Source organism: Camelus bactrianus, chromosome 32, assembly GCF_048773025.1.
Source record: "Camelus bactrianus isolate YW-2024 breed Bactrian camel chromosome 32, ASM4877302v1, whole genome shotgun sequence".
Lineage (NCBI taxonomy): Eukaryota > Metazoa > Chordata > Mammalia > Artiodactyla > Camelidae > Camelus > Camelus bactrianus.
Window position 1 is genome coordinate 4,734,392 of NC_133570.1, and position 22,344 is coordinate 4,756,735.

The 22,344-nt window shown below is 59.7% G+C and overlaps 1 protein-coding gene across 29 annotated transcripts in view; it reads left to right on the forward strand.

The window, feature by feature from the left end:
* Positions 1 to 22,344, forward strand: part of NCOR2 (nuclear receptor corepressor 2) — a 215,037-nt gene that overhangs the window by 142,965 nt on the left and 49,728 nt on the right. For 28 of the 29 annotated variants that reach the window (XM_074355898.1, XM_074355895.1, XM_074355901.1 and 25 more), the window contains 4 exons: positions 2,055 to 2,176; positions 3,556 to 3,728; positions 5,626 to 5,688; positions 17,533 to 17,675. In XM_074355898.1, the coding sequence (XP_074211999.1) occupies positions 2,055 to 2,176; positions 3,556 to 3,728; positions 5,626 to 5,688; positions 17,533 to 17,675 (501 nt within the window). The remainder of the gene's footprint in view (positions 1 to 2,054; positions 2,177 to 3,555; positions 3,729 to 5,625; positions 5,689 to 17,532; positions 17,676 to 22,344) is intronic. The other variant, XM_074355899.1, reaches the window with a different exon arrangement.

The window sequence follows — 22,344 nt, forward strand, 5'->3', positions numbered from 1 at the left end:
CGGCTTTGTGGGCCAAGGGTGAGACTCCAGGGGACCTGAGACCCCACCAGCCTAGAGCCAGGGGACAATGACAGGTGTCCCAGGAGGGTTGCCTGGAGTCAGCTGCTAGGAGGGACCGCGGACAAAGCTTCAGAGTGAAGCTGCAGCCCAGTTGAGGGTTCTTGGCACAGACATGGCACAGAAGGTGGTCTCAGGAGACGTCCAGCGTCCTGCGGTTGGGAAGTCCCCGTCCTTCCCCGCCCAGTCCTGGGTGTGCGGAAGCCGGGGAGGTCTCGCAGGTGGTGACGGCAGCCATGCCGAGCCACCCACGGGGCGGGGGGACCCCTCCCCAGTCTGCCATGCCATCTCCCCCCGCACTGGGTTCTGGTCCCCGATCCCTACTCAGCTTCTCTGCCCTGGCCCCTGTCTGCAGGGCCAGCTCCAGAAGAGGCTTCTGATAGTGCGGCGGAGTGAGGGGGAGGCGGAAGGCTGTTGAAAGGTTATGCTGTAGTGGCTCAGGGTTCAGGGTGGTGGCAAGGGACAGGCTAGTTCAAGGACACTGGGCTGCCCGTCGGGAATTGACAGCAATGTAGTAGGGGTGGAGGGAGGCTGTTCTGCCCCCATGCCCCGCCTCTTACAGAGCAGAGGGAGGTTCTTGGGGAAGCGGGGACAGACCTGAGCCAGGGGATTCTGGGGTGGACACTGCTATAGCCTGAGAGCCCACGGTTCCCTGTGAACGTGCAGACGCTGGCCCTGTGTCCCGGCGTCCGTGGAACGCCTGCAGCTGGTCCCTGTGCTCAGCCACATCATAAATCATACGTTAAAGCTACAGAGAGGGTCTGGGGTGGGGTTGCAGGCCAGAGCAGCGTGTGCGGCGGACGGGTATGTGTTCTGGTGCAGAGGAAAGATGGGGAGAAAGGGAACCCTCGGAGCTCCCCTCCCCGCCCCCGCCCATCTCCGTCTGCTCGGGTTTCCCCTTGATTTGAAGGTTGGTGTGGCCGTGCCCCTCAGCACACGCTGAAGGGCTTTTCAGCGGGTTTGTTTTCGTTTCACTTGGCTCAGTGGGATGGAAAGAAGGTCTGGTCTGACAGCTGCTCGCAGGGAGGACTTTGGGGTGGCCAAGAGAATCGGTGTGTGCTTTAAAAGAAATCAGGTGGGACGGAAAGGAAGTTGGGCGGCGGTGTGGGAAGGTGGTCCTCCTTCCTCCCCTGGCGTGGTGAGGGCAGGGGCAGGGCTCGGAGTGCCTCGGGCGCTTGGGTGGGGTGGGGGGATGAAGGGAAGAGGCCACCGGAGAGGCCGGTGTTGCCCTGGGGCCCCTTCGATCTCCTCTGTCAAGCGGGCCTGCTCTCTTCCCCTCCGAGGGCCAACCTGAGAGGGAGACCTGGTGCGCAGCAGCAGAAGTGGGCCCTCATCATAGCAGCAACCACCCTCAAGTGGCCCGGGGACCTGGGACCATCCTTTCATCTGCCCATTTTACAGACGTGGAGACTGAGGCTTCAAGGAATGGCCTGAGCTCTGTCAGGGCGGGGCGGGCCTGGGCATCAGGGTGTGACACCAGATTTCCCAGTGCCCCCTGCTCTTGCCTGACCAGGCTGACCAGGGGCCCTCCCTCCTGTGTTGGTGGCTTCTGCACCGCCTAGCCCCTTAAGTACTGGTGCCAGATGCCAGCTCTGTATGGATTCTGTCATTTCAGCCTCCTCGCCACTGGCTGAGGTGTAGGCATGGCAAATACCCCTGCTTTCAAGGGAAAGAAGCAGAGCTCAGAGAGGTTAAGACCTTCGTCCAGAGTCACACATTCACCAGGTGGAGGCCAGGCGTCTGATGCCAGCACTTTGTCACTCACCTGTGCCTTTGCCTCCCTAGTACCCCGGGCTGTGGTGGTTTCTGCCCAGCTCACGCCAGGTGGGCCCTGGGTTCTGAGCCCCCACTCCTTGCAGCAGCCTCTGTCTGCGGCCTCTTCCTCTTCTGGGCTCGACTCCATTGTGCTTCCCCTCGTCGCCCAGCTCGCTCAGCCCAGGCGCAGAGACTCACCTGCCTCACTGTTTCCCCCCCCCGCCCCCCCCCCCGGGACCCAGCAGCAGCAGCAGCAGATGCCCCGCAGCACCCAGGAGGAGAAGGAGGAGAAGGAGAAGGAGAAGGAGGCGGAGAAGGAGGAGGAGAAGCCGGACGTGGAGAATGACAAGGAGGAGCTGATCAAGTAAGGCCAGTCCGGCCGCGCCCCTGGGTGGCGGGGCCGTGGTCTGTACTCGGCCTGAACCGCGGCCCCCGTGGGTGCCCCGCTGTAGAGCTGTGCGCGGACGTGGCGATCTGCTGTCTCCAGATCGCCTGCCGGGAAGGGAGGCACCTTCTACTCTGCCTGTCCCCGGCAGCCCCCCTTCCGGAAGCCCGCCCTCTCCCCCTTCTCGCCCGCCCGCCCTTTCTTTCTCAAAGCCTCTGGAGACCTTCGAGACTGATAGCTCATTTGAGCTCTACTCCCGAGCTAATAAATCCAGGCAATGACTTTGGAACTCTCTGCCTCCTCTTCTCCTCCCCCTCCTCGGCCAAGTCTCCCGAGATGCTGGGGGGAGGGGATCAGGCCCTCACTCATGGAAGGACTAGGTGTGCAGGCAGGCAGCAGCCCTCACCTTACATCGCTGTCAGTGTGAGTTCTTGCAGATCAAGGCACAGCCTCGCCTCGGGGGCCCTGACAGCCTCCCGTGCCTGCCAGGGGCGTCGGGAGCCCGCCAGTTGGAGATTCACTCCTGGGGGGGGGGGGGCGCAGCTTAGCGCCAGGTACCTGGAATGCGCTCAGGAATGTGGCTTCAGAGAACATCTGGCTTCGTTACCCACTGTCTCCCAGGCGCTCCTGCGAGGGCCTTCAGGAAGATGAATGGAAGGCGGAGGTGATAAATCTGAGCGGGCCCACAGTAAACTCCTGAGCCGGCTTCTGAGAAAGTCCCAGCCCTGAGTATTGAGTTCACATGCTCCCCACACACCTGGCTCGGCCTGCATGAGACCGGCAGGAAGCTTTCCTCTTGCTTTTTCTGCAAGACACAAGGGCCCAGGATAATACCAAAAGCACAGTTAGTGTCCTTTATAGGGCCCTGTGGGGAATGTCTCCTTTTGGGGGAGTACAGTGGCCTATAGGTTGTACCAGCCTGCACCCCCATGCATTAATCCAGCAGTCTTGCAGACAGAGCAGAGAGCCTCTCTGTTTAGTGTGTAAAATGGTTTTGCAGATAGCCACCAACCCAGACCTCCACTGACTGAGTAAAACATCCAGTCCGTTGACCACTAGCCCGCCTTCCTCTTAGGAGAATAGGTGATAGCTTCCAGCTCCCACCTCCCTTTTGAGAAGTAAGATGGCATCGCAGATGGATGCCAGCCATGCTCCCTCGTCTGGTGAATAGAGAAGCTTGCAGATTGCTACCAGCTGGCCCTCACCCTGAGCGTTCCCCCTCTTTCCTATCACCTGATTAGTACAAAATTGCTAGCGGCCAGCGCTTGCCTTGCTAAGGAAAAGCAGGTCTCTTGAAACTGCCATCTAAGTTCCTGGCTCAGGTGAAACCACCCGTGTCTCCCCGCTCTGGCCTTTAGGGAGAAGACAGATGACACCTCTGGGGAAGACAATGACGAGAAGGAGGCAGTGGCCTCCAAAGGCCGCAAAACCGCCAACAGCCAGGGGAGACGCAAAGGCCGCATCACTCGCTCCATGGCCAACGAGGCCAACTGCGAGGAGGCTGTCACCCCGCAGCAGAGTGCTGAGCTGGGTGAGTCTCGGGCCAGGGAAGGGGCCCCTCAGGTGCAGTGGGCTCAGAACCCCAGCGCTAGCTGCGAACTCGCTGTGTGGCCTGGGGCAAGTTCCTTCACCTTTCTGTGCCTCAGTTGGCCACACCTGCACCAGGTTGCCTGCAAGCATGGAGTGAGTGTTTTGGTGACTTTGTGTGTGGGAAGAGGCTAGAGCAGCGCATGGGGCATGGGAGAGGCTCATTGGCTGTCAGCCGTGATTATTCCAGAAAGTTCACGTGAAACCCCAGATTGCCAGTTTGGTTTTGTTTTTAATTAGTGTTTCTGCCAGGGCGCCCTTGGTGCTGAGTAGCCACCACCCCTTTTCAGAAGGGCCTGAGCACCAGCTGTCCCCACTTGCCCTGCACCAGCTCTGCAGGCACCTGGGTTTGTACCTTCACTTCTGTGGGCCTTGGTTTCTCCCTCTGCTCAGCAGGGGCTCACCCAGGGGCTCTGGACCTCATGCCCTGCCCTGAGGGGAGAAGAATTGAGTAGCAGTTCCCAAGTTCAGCCACAGGGGGGCAGCCGGCATGTGTCTGTTTTCGGTACCATTCTGGCTGCCTGGGGCCTGCCCTCCGCCTCTGTGGGAGCCCCGTCCGTGGCCTGAGTGCTCTGGCTGAGGCCCCGGCCACCTGGATGTCTTCCCAGGGAGTGAGTTGGTGGAGGCGACGTTTCATTTCTTACAGGCGCCCCTCCCCGACACCTAGGATTTGTGCCAGGCACCTATCCCTTCCCGTGGGGGATTGTTTGTACCTATTTCACAGATGGGTTGTTTGAGCCTTAGAGAAGGGATGATGCCTCTGTAAAGTCATGGAGTTCATTGGGTTTCAAACCCAGCCCTTTGGCCACAAATCCCGTGTGGTTCCTGTAGGCTTTCACTGGCTGGCCCTTGGTGCCAGGGTGCCCGGAGGCCCAGGGCAGGAGGGATCGTTAAGAAGTGCACTGGTGTATCTATCATCTGGGAAAGTTCTTCTGGGCCCCGGGCCAATGTTGGGGCTGGACGATGGGGTGGAAAACACAGCCCCGGGCCCTCTGACAGGCATCCCCACCCCAGGCTCAGACTCCACAGCCTCCCTCTGGGGCGCCCATGGGAAGGAAGGGGAAAGTTGGCCATGGCAGCAGGGAGCAGGGAAGATGCCCAAACTTTCCTCCACTGGTCAGTGGCCTTTACCAAGTGCGTACTCTGTGCCTGGCACTGTTCCAGGCACCGAGTCCATGAAGCTGACATCCCTCATGCTCCCCCCCGGCCTCACGAGATCTTAAGCGTCTTGCAGGAAAGAACCCGGGCTCATGTGTAGGGGATCTCGGAGGAGAGGCTCACAGACAGCCACAGCAGACTCTTGGGCAGCCCCCGCCCCCAACTCCAAGGCAGCTGCGTCCTTTCTAAATAACACGAGCAGGCTCGTCCCTGAACCGGATGAGTCGGGGCAGAATGTAATCATCACCCTGGGAGTGGGGTCTGCCATCGTGGACAGGTGGCCGTGTCTGGAAACAGTTCTGATTATCCCAGCTGGAGTGGGGGCTCCTGGCATTGGGTGGGTAGAGGCCGGGGTTGCTGTTCAACCTCCTGCAGTGCCCGGGGCCGCCCCGTGACAAAGAATCATCCAGCCCCAGGGAGGCCACGCTCAGCCGAAGTCCCTGCCCATTTGGAGCTCATGTCCCCCCGCCCCGTCACCACACTCCCAGTGGGCCACCCCCTTCCCAGCCAAGTGCGTGCAGAGGTAGTGTGGGCGCGGTCCAGACCCTGGGCCACCCCAGTTTCCCCATCTGTAAAACAGGGTGATTGCACACCCCTCACCCCTGGAGGTGCCCTGAAGGAGCCAGAGGCAGAGAAAATGTCTCTGTCCAGGCTGCTGCCAACACACCTGTCTTGCTTTTCAGCTTCCATGGAGATGAACGAGAGTTCTCGCTGGACCGAAGAAGAGATGGAAACAGCCAAGAAAGGTGAGGGGGTTTCTGGCTGCTCTGGTCGCCCTCAACACACATCCAGGTCCTGTGGCTTGTGTGGTCGAAGGAGGTGGACACACGTGCCCTTAAATAGGGCTGTGGTGTAGTCTGCGGGGGCAGGCTCTGCTTCTGGGTGTTCTCAGATTGGGCATGTCTCCTTAGAGCCTCAGTTTTGTCCTCCAGGAAATGGGTCTGTGTAGCCATGTTGTCCACGGATGGCTTCCATGGCCTCTGGGGTCAGCACATTGTGGCCTTGTAGACAGAGTGGTGGCAGTGCTCCTGGGTGCCTTGTGAGGAGGTTCAGAGCCTGCTGGTGGCTGCCATGGTGGGGCTACGGTGTCAGGCTGTCCCCCTCAGCTGTGCCGTCTCCAGGGGTGGCTAGTGGTTCTGTGCTATGGTGCTGACCCCACGTTCTCTGTAGAAGCCACTGGCATGTTCATTGTTCATCAGAGCCAGAATGGCTGAGCCCTTGACTTCCCAGATCAGTGACTTGTCTCTGGGCCTTAGTGTCCCCATCTGTGAAATTGGCAGGGTATCAGGGTGGGCCAAGAGGGGCCAGAGCTGACAGGCCCTGAGGGTCCCGAGAATGGGCCTGGCAATGCTGGGGCTGTGTCGGTGTGGACCCCCCTCCCCCCACCACCTCTGGGAAATGCTCCAGCCTCCCCGCCCCCGGGCCCAGCACAGAGGCCGTCCAGCCAGCACGGCGCCCACAGGAAGGCTGAGGCTGGGGTGGCATCTGAGCGCCTTTTGCCTGCTTGCTCCCGTTTATCTTGACCCCAGCCCTAAGAGGTGGGTCTTGTTTCTGGCCGTTTTGTGGACAAAGCGAGGAGCAGAGGCCGAGGATGGCCCAAGTCCTGGAGCTGGTGACCTGGGCCTCTCGGCTCTTGCCTCCGAGGTCCTGCTGAGGCCCCACCACTGACATACAGCTTCTTTGCACCCAGAGCTCCAGGTCATGACTCAGGGAGGGAACAAATGGCATTTCTAACGAAGGACCCGGGTGCACAGGGACAGTTGAATATGAGGACAGCTGGGCCCAGAGGCTGAGACCCTGGGCAGTGGGCTGCCAGCCCTGCCCCTACCCCTGCCCTGGATGGGGTGCTGAGGGGCCTGAGTGTCTGGCCCTGGTGTTCAGAAACTGACCAGGGGCAGCCCCAGACCTCATCAGGCCCCCGACCTGGGAGCCAGGCACTCCCCTCGGGGCTCCTGCCTGGGAACCCTGCCCCTCGGAGGCATCAGACCTTCCTCCGAGCTCCCAGCCCTCGGGTGAGGCAGGCCTGGAGGAAGGGCCCGGCTGGACCCTCAGCACCCGTTCCCAGGAGGGGAGGAGCTGCCCCCCTTCCTCTCACAGGCGAGCTCCTATTTTCAGTGGCTCAGAGGCGTGCTCTCAGGGCCTGTGGGCATCGTCTGGCTGCCCGGGCACAGGGGGTGCTGCCCGCCCCCTGAGGGGGCCTCATTGTTCTTCTGTCTTCCATGTCCACTCTGTCATTTCTGGTGTGGAGTTCGCCGTGGGGTGCAAAAGAGGCTTTATTGAAATTGTGTGATTTTCCCCTCCTTTAATTTTGATGAAATATGCATAACATAAAATCCATCGTTTTAACGGCTTTAAAGTGCACAGTTGAGTGGCAGTCAGAACTCAGTGTTGTGCAGCCATCACCACCGCCTGGTCCCAGGACTTCTTACCACCCAGATGGAAACTCTGTGCCTTTAGCAGTCACTCCCCATTCCGCCAAGCACCCACCGGTCTGCTTTCTTTCTCTACGGACTTCCCGGGTTTGGACTTTAGCGTGAATTGAATTGTACAGTATGTGCCCTTCTGTGTCTGGCTGCCCTCACTTGGCATGGTGCCGTCAAGGTTTATTCATGCTGTGGCGGGTGCAGGGCTTCCTGCCCATGGCTGAGTGTTGCTCCGCCGTATGGACGTACCACATTCTATTGATGGACACTTGGGTTGTTTCCACCTTTTTTTTTTTTTGGCTGCTATGAATAGTGCTGCTGTGAACATCTATATAGAGCTGCACAGGTTTTTTAACCACACACGAGGCCCTGGCATCTCAGCCATTGGGAGTGATGCTGCTCAGGGGCCCCCAAACCAGGGGAGCTGGGGGCTCCATGCACACATCGCAGGGCTACCGGCCTGTTCTGTGTCTTCTGTCATCATGGCAGCCCTGTCCTCGGCTCCCTCCCTGCTACCAGGGAACCGGGAGTCGGCTGGGTTGGAGGCTGCCGCCCTCCCCAGCTCTCCCTTTGGGAAGGGCAGACCCGGGGGCTGGGAGGACGGCCAGGGATGACTCACTGGCTGAGACAGGAGTGCGCTCCACCGTCTCAAGGTTGGGTCTTCAGTGGCGGCAGTGAGCTCATCCGGGTCCTGCCCACGGAGACGGGAGCGAGCGAGTCCCCTGGGCACCGAGCGCGCCAAGGCCCTGCTCAGTGACATTTGTGATAATGTGATGAGCGCCAGTGTGCTCGTCTGCCGTGAATTACAGCAATCTGGACAATTACCGCTCAGGGTGGCTGCTAATGGCTGTGTGTTCCAGTCAGCGGGAGGGGCGCAGGGCAGAGGGGCAGGTGCCTGTAGCCCCCAGCGACTTCTCCATAGTGGGCAGTGATGGGAGGCAAGGAACGTTCTCGTGCCCCCAGCCTCAGGAACCCAGGACGGTACCCCAGAACCAGCTGTGCCCAAGGCAGATGGCGCCCACGCGTCCTCCTACCCATCTTTACATCGACCTAGTGCCTCACTCCATGCAGGACAGGGGTACCCAAGACAGGCCAGCCGTGGTCTCTCCCTCAGGGAGCTTGGGAGGTGAGCAGGCAGATATCCCCAGAGGCTTGGGACCACTTGCCTGCCCTGAGCATCCTGGAAGACTTCCAGCAGCCAGGCCTTGTAGGATTGAACCGCAGAGCATCCCCAATCCCCAGAGAGAAAGCAGACCTCAGACTCTGGACCTTTTATCTCTGAGACCTCAGGCAAGCCAGTCTACCTCTCTGTGCCTCAGTTGCTTCATCTGTACCATGGGAATTAGAGTATCACCTCTGTGTTAGTTTCCTGGGGCTGCCGTAACAAAGTACAAACGTAGGTGGCTTGAAAACGACAGAAGTGTTTTCGCTCACAGTCCTGGAGGCCGTTAAGTCTGTCTTAAGTCTGGCATGAAGACGTCGCAGGGCTGTGCTATCTCTGAGGGCTCTAGGGGAGGGCCCTGCCTTTGCTCTTCTGGCCTCTGGGGTTTCTGCTGGCCATCCTCGGCGTTCCTTAACTGGTAGACATTCCAATCTCTGTCATCGTTTTCACATGGCTGTCTTCCCTCTGCGCATCTCTGTCCAAATTTTCCTCCTCTTATGAGGATCCACCCTAATCCAGTGTGACCTCATCTCAAGTTGATCACATCTGTAAAGACTCTTTTTCCAAATAAGGTCACATTCACAGGTTACAGGTGGGCGGACATGAAATTGGGGGGGGGATGACACCATGTATCCAGTACAGTCACATTTCTGGGGTTTCCGTGAAAGAGTTTGGAAGCGTGATGTCTTCGGCACTGAGTCCCCATCACTGTTTGTCATGAGAACCAGCTCTTCAGGCTTGCGACTCTGGCCTGGCCTGGCCCTGTCTCGGCCCCATTTTCCCTCGTCCCCCGAAGTGCCGTCGCCAAGGGGCGTTGTGAGGGTGGCATGAGCCATATTTGTGCGTATACAGTAGGTGCTCAGAAGTGGCAGCTTGCAGTTCCGCACGCAGACTGTGGAGCCTTTCTCCCTGGGTTTGAGTCGCGGCTCTGGCCCTTATGAGTGTGTGACGCTGAGCAGGTGGCTGTACCTCTCAGAGCCTCGACCCCCTACCTGTGCTGCTGGGGGTGGGTTGGAGGTGAGTGACCTGCTAGGCAGGTGCAAAGTGACACTTGGAAGAGGTTTCACAGCGCGGGGGGAAGGCCCTTGGGCTGACACCCAAAGCACAAAATAATAGTAAGTAATACTATTATTAGTACCCCTGGGTGCCAGGTTCTGCCAAAGGCTTCGTGTGTTTTGAGTCACATCATCCCCACCAACCTTGTGAGGCAGATGCTATTACTAGTTTCTGTATCCAGATGATGAAACTGAAATCCAGAGAGGGTATGTGAGCTGCCCAAGGTCACACAGCTTTTAATCGGTGGGGCTGGGATTTGAGTCCAGGCACTCTAGTGACAGGGTGGGATGGGGCTGGTGTGAGGTGAGTCCACAGGCCTGGCTGCTGTTAATCAGATAATGAGGGAGGGAGGGGCACCCCAGCAAAGAAGTGGCACATGCAAAGGCACTGTAGCAGGGGCAGCGTGGTCAAGCAAGAACTGGTTGAAACTCAGCGAAGGGGAGAGAGGTGAGGGGTGGAGAGGCCATTGGGAGGGCCGTCCCCCAGCCTTACCAGTTTGGCTATTACTGTAAGAGCATGGGGAGGGCCATTACATAGGGAAGGGTGGAACGGGGGTCAGGAGAGTGGCAGGGCTCCAGGTAGGCAGGTGGGCACCTGCTCTTCTTATGTGCATGGAGTCAGGGCTGCCTGCCCTGGGGCTCACACCGAGTGGGGGCTGAGCGTGTGCTGGGCAGCCCTGGGGAGTTGGCTGCCTGCCTTCGGGCTCAGCGCCACTAGGCTGGAACTTGAGGCTCTGGTTCCCCTGGGAAAGGTCAGCCTGGACTGGCTCACAGTCTTGACCCAGCTGTGTGGGAGGCCCAGGGCTCTGCTGGCGACTCTTCCTGGTCCCCAGCCCCTTTCTCTGGTAGACAGGGTGCCAGCTGTGGTGGGGCAGGGAAGCCCCCAGGCACACCATTCCAGACTAGAAATAGGCACTGGCCCAGCTCCGCACCACCAGCCCCTCCCTGGCCTCCAGTGGCCTGCCTGGTGGAGAGGGAGAGGGTGCTGCAGGGGCCAGGCCTTGAGGCCTCACGTAAGGTCCATCGGGCCAGGTGCAGGCCAGGTGGACCCCAGAACTCCCCCGCGGTAACTCCAGCCTGACTCTGTCCATGGGACTCGCCCCCTTTCTCGGGGAGTGAAGGAGAAACCACTAACGGCTCTGCGCCTCCGCAGGGCTTGTGCACACTGGCTGGTTTAATTAGTTTTCACGGATGGAGAGGCTGAGGCTCGGGGAGGGGAGGTGTGAGGCTCCAGCCACAGAGGTTGGAAATGCAGGGCCTCCCCATCCACATGTCCATCATCAGAGCCGCACACCACCCTCACTGCAGGGACCACGGAAGAGCGGTGACCTGTGTGCTTAGTCTGAACAGCAGCGTACACACCCGCCAGGGCTCACGGCAGGCAGTGTGGTGCCATGGTTAGTGCACGGGGTTGGCCGCTGACACACTGTGGTTCAGGGTCACTTCGGAGTATTGACATCAGTGAGCGTCCCACAGGAGACAGGGCCAACGCTTGGAGTGGGGACAGTTGATGGACAGGCATGGGGTGGCGTTAAAGGCTGTCAGAAGGGACCGTGCGGTGTCCCAGCGCCAGTTTCAGTGGGGAGTGTCGCCACCTCGGCTGGAGAGGGACTGCTGAGCTTCATCTTCGGTGCACTGCCCCACGCCCTGGATGCTTTTGGCATGTGGGACATAGGCTGCTGTGATGGGAAGCAGAAGTCGGAGAGAGCTGGGATTTCTGCATGAACCCAGGGGACAGCCAAGGCGGGCTCCAGACCCCTCTCTTGTTCCTTACCAGCAGCTTTGAAGGTGAAGTCAGGCCTCTCCCAGCCCACTGGCACTCCCCGGAGCAAAAGCCACACACGGGCGTTCGCGTAGGGGAGGGAGACACGTGGCAGGCTACACAGTCATGATGATGCCCGTTACCACCTGGCAGGTGCTTGCTGGTTCCCGCACTTTGCGTGAATGAGCTTACGTAATCCTCCCAAGGGATCCTTGAGGCGAGTTTTCCATATTTGTGAACACACGTGTGTGCACACATGTACGTGCACACACACGCCTTCTGCTTTGCAGATGAGGGGGCTGAGTGATGAGCTGGGGCTTGCGCAGCAAATAATGTGGAGCCACTCGGCCCCAGGAGTGAACCGCTTGGCTGTGCTCTATGAGAAAACCTGACATCGAACGCGTAAGGCGGCGTTTTCCAAAAGTGGTAGGATGGCGGGTCGTGCAAACCTGGTTTTTTTGTTCATCTTAATAAGTGTGTATTTGCTTATGTACTGGGAAATCACATCCTCCCTATGGTTTGCAGATATAATCGCTGAAGCTGAGGCAAATTTTGAAAAGAGACGGAAAGAAAAGGTAGGTGTGTCCAAGTTCAGGTGTGATGTTGTCTGGCTGAATCCCCTCGGGGCCTGGCGGGAGTTTTGGAAGCTCAGATGCACAGTAGACTCCCAGCAGGATCACCAACCTAGGGGCTGAGTCCGTGTCAGACTTGCCCAGGGCTTGGGTTTCTGGAATAAGGAAGTGGCATGACTCAGGACTGAGTCTGCTGGACTTGTCCCCTCTCTTTTGACAGGGTTTTAGGCAGAAAATCTTGTTTTGCAGACTGGAGTTTCTCTTGGAAAATGGCATTTAGCGGGAGGGATGGAGATGTGCCCCTCTTGCGGGCAGCCTGCCTGTGCCTCTTCAGGGAGGGAGCAGAAAGCTTCAGGGTCAGACTGGGCTGGCTGGGGTGGTGGGGAGCGAGTGTTTCCTAGGGGGATGCTGGGTTCCAGAGGGAGCAGCTGTGCCATTCCCAGGTCGCAGATGGATGGCAGTGTGGTGCCTGCAGGTGCTGCAAGGACTCCCCCGCCCCCAGGACGTCAGAGCCTGCCAGTGGTGGGGCGGGGCTGGCTGTCGGTGCAGGCTTGCAGACCCCAGGGGTGAGAGCCCTCTCACTGCCGCCCCGTGGCCACCCGCTGCTCTTCTGCCTCGTTTGTGTTCTGAGTGAGTCCGTGACTCAGATCCCCTGGCTTGACTTCCTGTCTTGGTCAGTTTCACTTCCTAGTTCCTGCCTCCCGACGCTTCAGAACAGAGCTCTTTGCTTAGACATTAGAAGTGGGGTTGGGGAATCCAGACCACAGGGGATGCTGGCAGAATCTGCTGTCTGGAGTGCTGGCACAGAATGTGTGTGGGCATGCCCCTGGTGTGAGAGGTGGTCACTCCCTCCTGTCTCGTCTGGGGAGGGTTTGAGTCCCCCTCAGCTCAGCCCCCTCCTGTCTTTGGAGCTCCTAACCGGGAGCCCCAGAGAGGCAGCAGAGATGGCTGGGGGCTACCCAGAAAGCCCCCAAACCTAGACACCCCGGGTGTTTGTTCGTTTGTCAAGCGCTTCCTGCACACCTGGCAGTTGTGGGTGCGGAGACACAGTGGTCAGCAAACAGTGCAGCCTGGGGGCTAATTTAAGGGAGTGATAAGTGCTCTGGAGATAACCAAACCCCGTGACAGCAGGGTGGCCGGGAGGACATCTTGGGAGAGAGCAGTCAAGGAAGGCTTCTCGGAGGAGGTGTCACTTGCAGCTGAGAGCTGAAGGAGGACAGAAGCAGATCTGTGAAAAAGCCATGAGGGCGGCGGGAACAGTGAGTGCGAATGTCCTGGGGCACATCCAAGGGCTGGGCAGAAAAGGTCCCAGTGGCTGGAGAGTGTGAGCAAGGGAAGAGGTAGGAAGCAGGCTGGACGGGGGGCGGGACTGGCTCTGCAGAGCCTCATGCACCATGCTGTGGCCTTTGGATTTTATTCCAAGAGCTTTGGGTCATCATTGGAAGATTTGAAGCAAAGGAGTGACACGATTGGATTGGCATCCTTAAGAGCTCACTTGGACCTCCCTTACAGGGAATAGATCGTGGGACTCAGGCGGGATGTCCCAGCTCCCGGACATGGTTGGGTTCTGTTGCCCTCCCCTGGCTCTGTGCCCTGGGATCCAGGAGAGGGCTGAGGCCAAGGCAGGGGTACAGGTATGCTTCGGAGACCTATGGCCTGTTGTCCCTTGGGTTTCCATGGGCAGGATGGAAAGGCTGAGGGCTAAAGGGACAGGCAGGTCAGTGACCCCGGAGTTGGAGAAATCGGTCGTGACCTGGATCTCGCTCCAAAGTTCAACTCAGTTAACTTTCAACCTCTTAGGAGCTGCCTGGGGCATCTATAGCAGGTGTTTGTATGGGGTGTGGGCCGACCTGATTGTCATGGGTGTCTCAGAGAGGGAGGAAAGAGGAGACCATAGTCCCAAGATCCTCGGGGAGCAGAGGGTCCTCTGGTGAATACAAACCCTTCCCCCTACCCTTAGTGGCTGGGGGTCTCATTTGCACCGGGAAGAGTCCCCTCAAATCCTAAGCTGCTTCTTGGAAGACTAAGCCAGCCCTGCCCACTCACAGCCGCAGCCCCCTTCCAGCCTCCAGAGCCCCCCACGGAGGGCCTGGCCGCTGTGGCGGCAGCAGGGCAGGCGGGGGGCAGACCACAGGTGGAACCAGCACAGAAGAATGACGGCGGAAGAAGCTGTTTGCTCCCGTCTGCCGGGGTGGAGAAGCTCTGTTTTTCTGAACCCTCATCTGTTCTTGCCACTGCTGACGCCGCCACCGCCAAGGATGGGGAGAGAGGGAGGGGGGAAGCCAGTGCCAAGTTGGCCCGCCCCTTCTGAACCTGGGCTTCTGCCACGCTCCCCCCCGCCCGCCCGCCCGCTCCCGCGAGCCTCCGTCTGGAGGTCACATTCAGCCCTGACGCGTCTCGCTGGGTCAGGCAGCAGGAAGATCGGCTGAGCCCGGGCGCGCCGTGAGGCTGCTGGGGCACTGCTGCCCGACTGGCTGGGGTTTTTGGATTCTGCCCAGTGGGGGCGTCAGGGGTCTGAGGGCTGAGCACCCGCTCTGGGCACATTGGTGCCCGAGGAGCCGTGGGCGCTGTGCTCTCTGGTGACGCCTGGCACGGGGACTGAGCACACAGCCAACAACTTCCCGCCGCCTGCTTCCACCTCGAAGGGCACCTCACACGCCTGCAGCTGCCGGGGGGCGGGGAGTGGGGGTGACGGCTGAGGGGTGGCAGAGCCGGAGGAGCCCTGGGCCACCACGGGCGCGCAGCACGGAGCAGCTTCCCCGCCCTTCTCGGAGCCAGCCTCCGCCTGCCGCCCTCCCACCACCGGCCCCTCCCTCCCTCCCTCCCTCCCTCGCCGTTGGACGAGAGGATGTGAGGCAGAGCTGATCCGCCAGCAGACGCCAGCCAGAAGCCTTGCGGAGCCGGCACCGCGGCCGCCCAGCCTCCCGCCTCCCAGCCCGCTGCTCCCCGCTCCGATCCCTGGAGCATCCTCCAAGCCGTATGTTTCCGGAAAACTTGGCCGAGGGGGAAACGCAGATGAGAGGATGTGAGTGAGTGGCTCCGGGGAGGGGATGCGGGGGTACTTTGGGTCACAGTGACAGGGACTCCGGAGTTCGGCACCCATGGGATCCCCCCCCCCCCGTTTCTTGGTGCCCCTTCCCCTGCCTCTCTGGCTCTCTGGAAAGGAAGGAGCACCTGGGTACAAGTCTTGGGGGTCTTGGTTGGCGCATGCTCAGAGATGTTCTCTCCAGGTAGGCAGGCTTGGGGGGTCTTTTAGCTGGGTCTGGTTTCCAAGGCATGGTGGGATCTAAAGTGTACTTCCCCGTGCTCGGCTCCCTTAGTCTGGGGTTCCTAGAACCAGAAGGAAGCCCATGGCTGTCACCCCGACCTCGGGGGCCCTAGCCAGTGCGATGTTAGGACGCTCACCCCAGCCCTTCACACAGCAGTTAAAGAAACTGAGGCCCTGAGAGCAGAGGGGATGGCAGAGACCACACAGCGTGTTCTGGGCAGGGCTTCTGGACAACTCGGTCCTGTGCTCCTTCACCAGCAGCTTTCAGGAAGGGCCGGGTGCCCCCCCCCCCCCACAACTGCTGCTGCCATGAGTGGAGTTAATTCCCCAGCCCCCAGCCAACTCCAAGTCACCTCCTTATTTATGTGTTGAGTTTGTAAATGCCAACCTCCCTGGGGTCCAGCCACCCTCTGGGCCCTCGTTCCCCGCCAGACCCCCTCCCCCAGCAGGCCCAGATGGGAGACCCGCCCTCTCCCTCCCGGGGTTCCGGCCCGACGTGTTTGCCTGGGCTCTCTTGGCCCCGGCTGGGGAAATATAAATAAACGCGCGTCCCCGTCGTCCTCCGCCAGGTTCTGTGGAAGTGGCAGCTGCTGCTGGCGCAGGCGGAGGGAAAGGTCAGGGGGCTGGTTTACATTTGATCCCACGCCCCAGCCCTCCCCTCCGTGCCTGTCCTTGAGGAACCCTGAGGAGCTGCCATGGAGCCACGTGGCCCTGTGGCCTCTGCAGGGGAGCAGGTGGCCTGTCAGTCCAGCACCACCCCCACCCACTGGGCCCAGAGGTGGGAGAGCAGAAAACCTGCCCCCCCCGGCCCCTTGGCCCACCCCAGAAGCTTGTGAGTTGCTGTGACCCCCCAAGCCTCGGTTTCCCCCATCCTGGGGATGGGAAAACAACCATGGCCTCCACAGCAAGGGTAAGAGGGAACAAAGTCTTTGAAGGGCTTTGCAAACTCCAGGTCGTTTGGCCATGTGACGTGGTGGTTTGTTGATGTTGTTCTGTGCTGCTATATTACTTCTGTTAGAGCCTTGTATGTAGGAAATCACCAGCTCCTGTTTGAATGGACGGATGGATGGATGGGTGAAAGAATGAATGAATGAATGACAGAAAATAACCAACACGCAAACTGTCAGCCCCTCAGGCTCCTGCACCTCTGCAAAATATCAGTCATAGCCCTCCCTGCTTGCAGCTTGATTTGATGCAAGGAAAGCAGCCTTTCAAACTCCGTTATGGGAAATCTTCCGCTAGTCTTTACAAGTCTAGCTCTGGGGCTCAGAGGCTGCTGTGTTCCCAGCAGTGTGACTCAGGCTTCGTGCCTGCTGCCCTCTGGGGGCTCGGCCCTGCCCCACAGCCCCTGAGTCTGGGTCCTTCCTGCTGCCCTAGGGAAGCAGGCAGGCCCTACCTGCTGCAGGAGTAAATAGAGTAAACAGAGGCGCTGGCCTGTGCGTGTGCCGGGAGCTCTGCGGGCAGATGGGCTGAGACGGGCCGGCTTCCGGGGGAGGGGTGGGGGCTGCTTTTCTGCTGAGCCTGGTGTTTACGGCATTGAAGGTGGAACAGGGGTTGGAGGTGCAGCTCTGGCCTGAGTCTGTAGGGGTGGAGGGAGCTTCCTCTGACCCAGGTGGGTTTGGGATGAGGTCTGCCAGTTCTTGGGGGTTTCTCCCCACGTCAGGAGTCTGTGTGAGAAGCTCACGGAGACAGGGGGGCTGTGATTTGGGGGGGCAAGTCCACTCCCAGACCCTGAGCCAGCCTGGAGAGGCCCCCAGTCCAGAGCGGCCTTCAGGTGTCCACGGGGAGCCTTGGGCCCTGGGGGTGCCCTGGTTAACCTGGGTGCCGAGGCTCCTGGCCCCAGCTCACCTCCACCCAGACTCCACCCTCCCACCCCTGCTCACGCGTTGCTTCCTTTCCCTGGCCCGGCCGGGAAACAGCCCCGTCTCCCGAGGCCTCGTCTGCAGCTGTGAGCAAGCATCGGTGCTGGGTCACCACAGCCAGGGGAGGAGGGGAGGAGGGGAGGAGGGGAGGTGGGGCCCCAGGCGGGGTCTGGGCCCAGGACCTCAGCCCCCAGCCCCCAGAACCCTTGATGGCGGCCTCAGCGGGGGTGCACCCAGGACAGTTGCCCTCCTGCTCCTCCGGTTCCTGGAGCCCAGGCCTTTCCCGTGCAGCCTAGAGAGGCCAGGCTCCCCCCACGTTGGTGACTCCCACCCCCGTGTCTCTTTCTGGAGGCCTCGGACTCGTGCAGTGAGCCTCAGGCCCAGAAGCAGGCTGCTTTCTGCCTGAGGCTCTGTTTGCCCTCCAGGCTGCGGGCACAGGCCCCCTCTGCCTATCCGGCCCCTCACCTGCCATCCTTTCCCCCACAGGTCTCCTGGAACACGGCCGGAACTGGTCGGCCATCGCCCGGATGGTGGGCTCCAAGACGGTGTCCCAGTGTAAGAACTTCTACTTCAACTACAAGAAGAGGCAGAACCTGGATGAGATCCTGCAGCAGCACAAGCTGAAGATGGTGCGTCGTTTGTGCCCCCTCCCCCCACCGCTCCGAGCATCCCAGCCCGACCTGCGGGCCCACATGGGTGCTGCACCCCGGCAGCCCTAGGTGGGGAGGGGTCTTAGGCCAGGACTCAGCCCCTCATGGTTCATCTTGAGTGGGCCCCACAGGATGGCTGCTGGGGTTGATCTGTGCTGTAAACACCCCTCCTGGGTACCGGGGTGGGCAGGTATGCCCCTGTGTGCCCGGCCCCTGCTCCCACCTCCCCGCCTCCCCCTCCAGCCCTCGTCGGTCAGACTCCTCTGGGGGCATGGAGGAAGGAACGAGGTGGGTCACGCACTGACTCACCAGGGATTTGGGGCTGTCAGCACATTGGAATGAAGACCCAGAGGCAGATGAACCCGAAGTCAGAGCCTCCCCCACCCTGTTTGAACTCACAGTCGCAGGGCCACCCCTGGGGGAGGAATGGACAGGTCAGGGAGCAGCCGGCCCAGCCCTGGCCTCCGGGGGACTTGAGAGGAGGCCCGGACCTCTCCCTCCCCCAGGAGCACAGAAGGGGCGGGCTCGCCTCACTGAGAGTGTAAATGGTCTCGGCGGAGAGGCCGCTTCCTCCGCAGCTGTTGCTGGAGGCGAGGGCCATTTGACAGTGGCCCCTTTCTCTCTCTCTTTCTCTCTCTCTCTCTTTCTTTCTTTCTTTCTTTCTTTCTTTCTTTCTTTCTTTCTTTCTTTCTTTCTTTCTTCCTTCCTTCCTTCCTTCCTTCCTTCCTTCCTTCCTTCCCTTCTTTCTTTCTCTTTCTCTCGCTCTCCCCCTCCCCCATCCCTCCCCCACTTTGGGGCACACTTGTGACATGCCTAGCCTTGTCACCATTTCAGATCTGGGGAAACTGAGGCTCGGCTGGCTCAAAACAGCTGACTTGGGGTTTGACGGAACAACCTGAGTCAGTAGGCTGCGTGGTTCCCAGCAGACATGAAGGTACAGGAGGGGACTCAGAGCGCTCCACCCCCAGGCCTCCCCAGCCGGGCTGCCTGCACTGGGTTTGAAGTCTGTGCAGCCTGTCCTGGGAGGCTGAATTACTCCTCTGCGCAGCCTGCCTTGGTCCAGAGAGGGTGAGCCGGCTGCTGAGAGGTCACACAGCTGGATGGGCAGACCAGGGACAGCATCCCCCTCTTGGAACTCTCCTTGAGTGCTGTGCAGAATTTAAGGACACCCCTCTGCAGCCCCCTGAGCGTTCTAGGCCAGAGGGGGGACGCTGTTCCGTGCTCCTGTCGTCAGAGCTGAGGCCGACCCTCGGGCTTCGTTCGGTCAGGCCCCTGTCCTGTCAGGTTGGGCCACGCCTCCTGCACCTGCCCCCTGGCTGCTCAGTTGGCTCTCGGTGCTCCTGGAGTGTCAGGTGGTGCTCCCTTGTACACAAGGAGCTGTGCTGTTTTCTAGATTTTCCAGGACTCTGGTTTCTGCAGGGAGGAAGACTCAGTGAGGGCTGGGGGTGAGGAGCACCTGTCTTTAACACCTGCTGAAATCTCCTAGCACGGAGAGGGTCCAGCTCGGTGGCAGTGGTGGTTGAGGGGGTGGGATGTTGGCCTGTATATGCCAGCTCAGGATTAACTGGCAGTGAGCATTGCCCAAGGGAAATAAAGATCTTCCTGCTCCCTCCCCTCCTCCCCCTGACCTCATCCTCCCTGCCTCTCCCCTTCTCCTCCTCCCATTCCCTGCCCAGTCGGTGCCCACACACCAGCCCGCTTTGCCCAGGCTATTGGGTTACAGGTGTCTCCTCTCACAGCCTGCTGGCCCCACGGCCTCACTTTCCAGGTTTCCTTGGGGCACGGCCCTACTGCATTGCTTGGGACCCCAGAACTTGAAAAGGTGGGTTGGAGAACCAGAGACCCCAGCAAGGTGGATGATGGGGCTTGGGCTCAGGAGCAAAAGTGGAGTCAAGCCCCAGCTTCACAACCTGGCACTTGTATGACTCTACCCCATGAGCCTCAGTTTCCTCATCTGTGAAGTGGGGAGATGATAGCGCTTCCCCCGAGAACTCAGGTGAAGAAGGGGCTGAGGGCCTGCCGAGGGGAGTGCTCCATGGGGCTTCACTGCTCTGACTGCTGGTAGTCTTAGCAGCATCATTATTGTTTTATTTTGAAGCCACTGACCCCCTTTTCTTCTCAGGGGCATTTGAGGTGCTCACCTGAATAGTGTGTGTGCAGGGACAGGCGTAGCAGGGACTCTGGGCCTAAGAGATATGGGTTCAAATCCAGATTCTGCCACTTACTAGCTATGTGACCTCGGGCAAGTGCCTTGTTCTCTCTGTGCCTCAGTTTCCCCACTAATGAAATGGGGATGATGCCTACCTCAAATGGCTGTTGCGGGGATGATCTGAGTGAACTGGTGCGAAGTGCTTAGAAGCGGGCCTGGCGCACATCGAACGCCTCTAAATGAGAGCCACGGTTTCGGTGGCACTGGTGGTGGCAGCCGTGCTGGCAGTGGTGGTGTGCCCGTGGCCGCCTGGTGGCTGGGTGTCGTGTCTGCCTTGGTTGTTAATTGAGTATAGAATGTGTCTGCTCCTGGATTGCCCGAGCGATCGATCAGTTGATTGAGATTGATTGATTCATTCATTCAAAGGGGCAGCCTAGCAGGGTGGTACGGAGTCGGGCTCTGGGCTGGAGGGCTCACACCCCAGCTTTGCGGCCTCCTGACCACACTGCCTGCGCTTCCCGGCCTCGGCTGCCTCTGTAAGTGGAGATAAGACCTGGGCCCTCCTGCAGGGTTGCTGTGAGACTTTCCTGCTCCCAAGGGGCCAGGCCCGCCCTCCATAGATGCTCAGTAAGTGTTGGATGTTATCCTCATCGGATACGCAGCAAGCCTTTATTGAGCACCTACTGTATGCCAGGGAAGCAGCGGCAGGTGCCCCGGGGTATACGTGTGGGTGGGGGTTCCTGCCGGCCTTAGGAGCTGGATCTTTCTTTAATGGACAGCGGGAGCCATTGAAGGCTTGTGAGCCGAGGGACGACCCAGTGGAGGCCGGGCTCTAGGCTGATGTGCTGGTCGGAGTGAAATGTAGCGGGAGCTGATAGAGACAGTCGCCCTCCTTGTCCCCAGACCCTGAACGTGCTGGCAGGTGGGTGGCATCGCTGGCGGCCTAAGGAGGAGGCGTGAATAGCAGGGGAACCCTGAGGGCCGGCGTGGGTCCCTCTCCACATCTCTGAGGTCGCCACCATTGCCCCTGTTCTTCATGTGAGGGCAGCGGAGCCTGGCGAGACCAGAGCGGGGTCTGTAGGAGCCCGGCTTCCCTCCATGGGCCTGTCCCTGTGCTACTGGACATGGGCTGATCGCCTGTTGATGAAAGAGGGCTGTTGGGGAGAGTGGGGTTGGTCCTCCTTCCCTGCTGCCCACGTAAGAGCAGACTCACACTGAAGGCTGCGGAGAAAGCACGGTGAGTGATGTGGGGGCTCTGCCTGGTCCATCCATCTTGACAGTGGTCACCCGTGGTGTGGGGGTAAGTTCCATGTCACCAGAGAACGCAAGCAGGCCTCACAAGATCTGCCCCACACCCTGCCGTCCCCAGGAGGGAGACAGGTCCTTGTGAATCCTGAAGCTGTGGCAGCCACCTCTGGCTGCTGGCCAGGCCCCGCCTGGAGCTCAGAAAGACGTATCACCCTTGGCCAGTGCAGGAAGGAGTGGGGAAGGCAGAGGGTCAGCGGGAGTCCCCTCCTGCCTTGCACCAGGCCTGGCCTGAGCACAGCCGCAGGCGACGTCAGCAGGAAGGGAGATCGGGTGGGCAGGCGGAGCGTCTCCCAGAGTTATGTAACATTTGGCACCCATGGCTTCTCCGAGGTTTTCCCTCCCCCTCCTGGTGGCCGAAGGTTACCCTTTCCTCCCATCTGTGAATCCAGGCCCTGGGGCTCGGCTTCCGTGCTTCTCCATCTCCGTCAGTCTCAGCCCAGCCCCGCCTGGCCTTGTTTTCCTCTGTTGCCTCGTCCATCTGAGGCTGCTGAGAGATGGTCAGGCGGGGAAGTACTTGAACCTGACCTGCCTTGATGTCTGGGCTTCTTGACTCACGAGCGGTGTGATCTTGGGCAAGTGTCTTTTCCTCTCTGAGCCAAAGTCTTTGTGGGATTCATGCACCTAAAGTAATTACAGAGTTGTGCCAGGCACTGTTCCAGGTGTGCTGGGAATACAGCCGAGAACAGACAGATGAAGATGCTGGCCATTGAGGAGTTAGTTCTAGTTTGAGAGACAAATTAACACCCAGATAATTTCCGGTTGTGGTGTGAAGACAAGATGAGAGATATAGTACAAAGTGATTGATGGGGACCGAAGATTAGCTGATCCTGGCAGGGTAATCAGGGAAGACCTCTCTGAGGAGGTGTTGTATGAGTTCAGCCCTGATCGAGGTGAGGACGTGAGTCACATGGTATGTGGGAGAAGGATGTCCAGCCGGAGGCACAAGCGGTGCAGACGCCCTGTGGCCGGGGCATTGGTGTGTTTGCCCAAGGCCAGTGTGTTTGTAGCAGACCAAGGAGATGAGCAAGCTGGAGAGGTGGGTGGGGTCCGTCTCTAGGTCATGCTGGGCCGTGTGAACGGAGGAGGAGTTGGGGTTTTATATCAAGGGGTTCTGGGGACCCCTGGTGAGTTTGAAGTGGGGAGCAGTATGTTCTCATTTGCAGAGTAGATGTGCTGATCCAGTGAATTAAT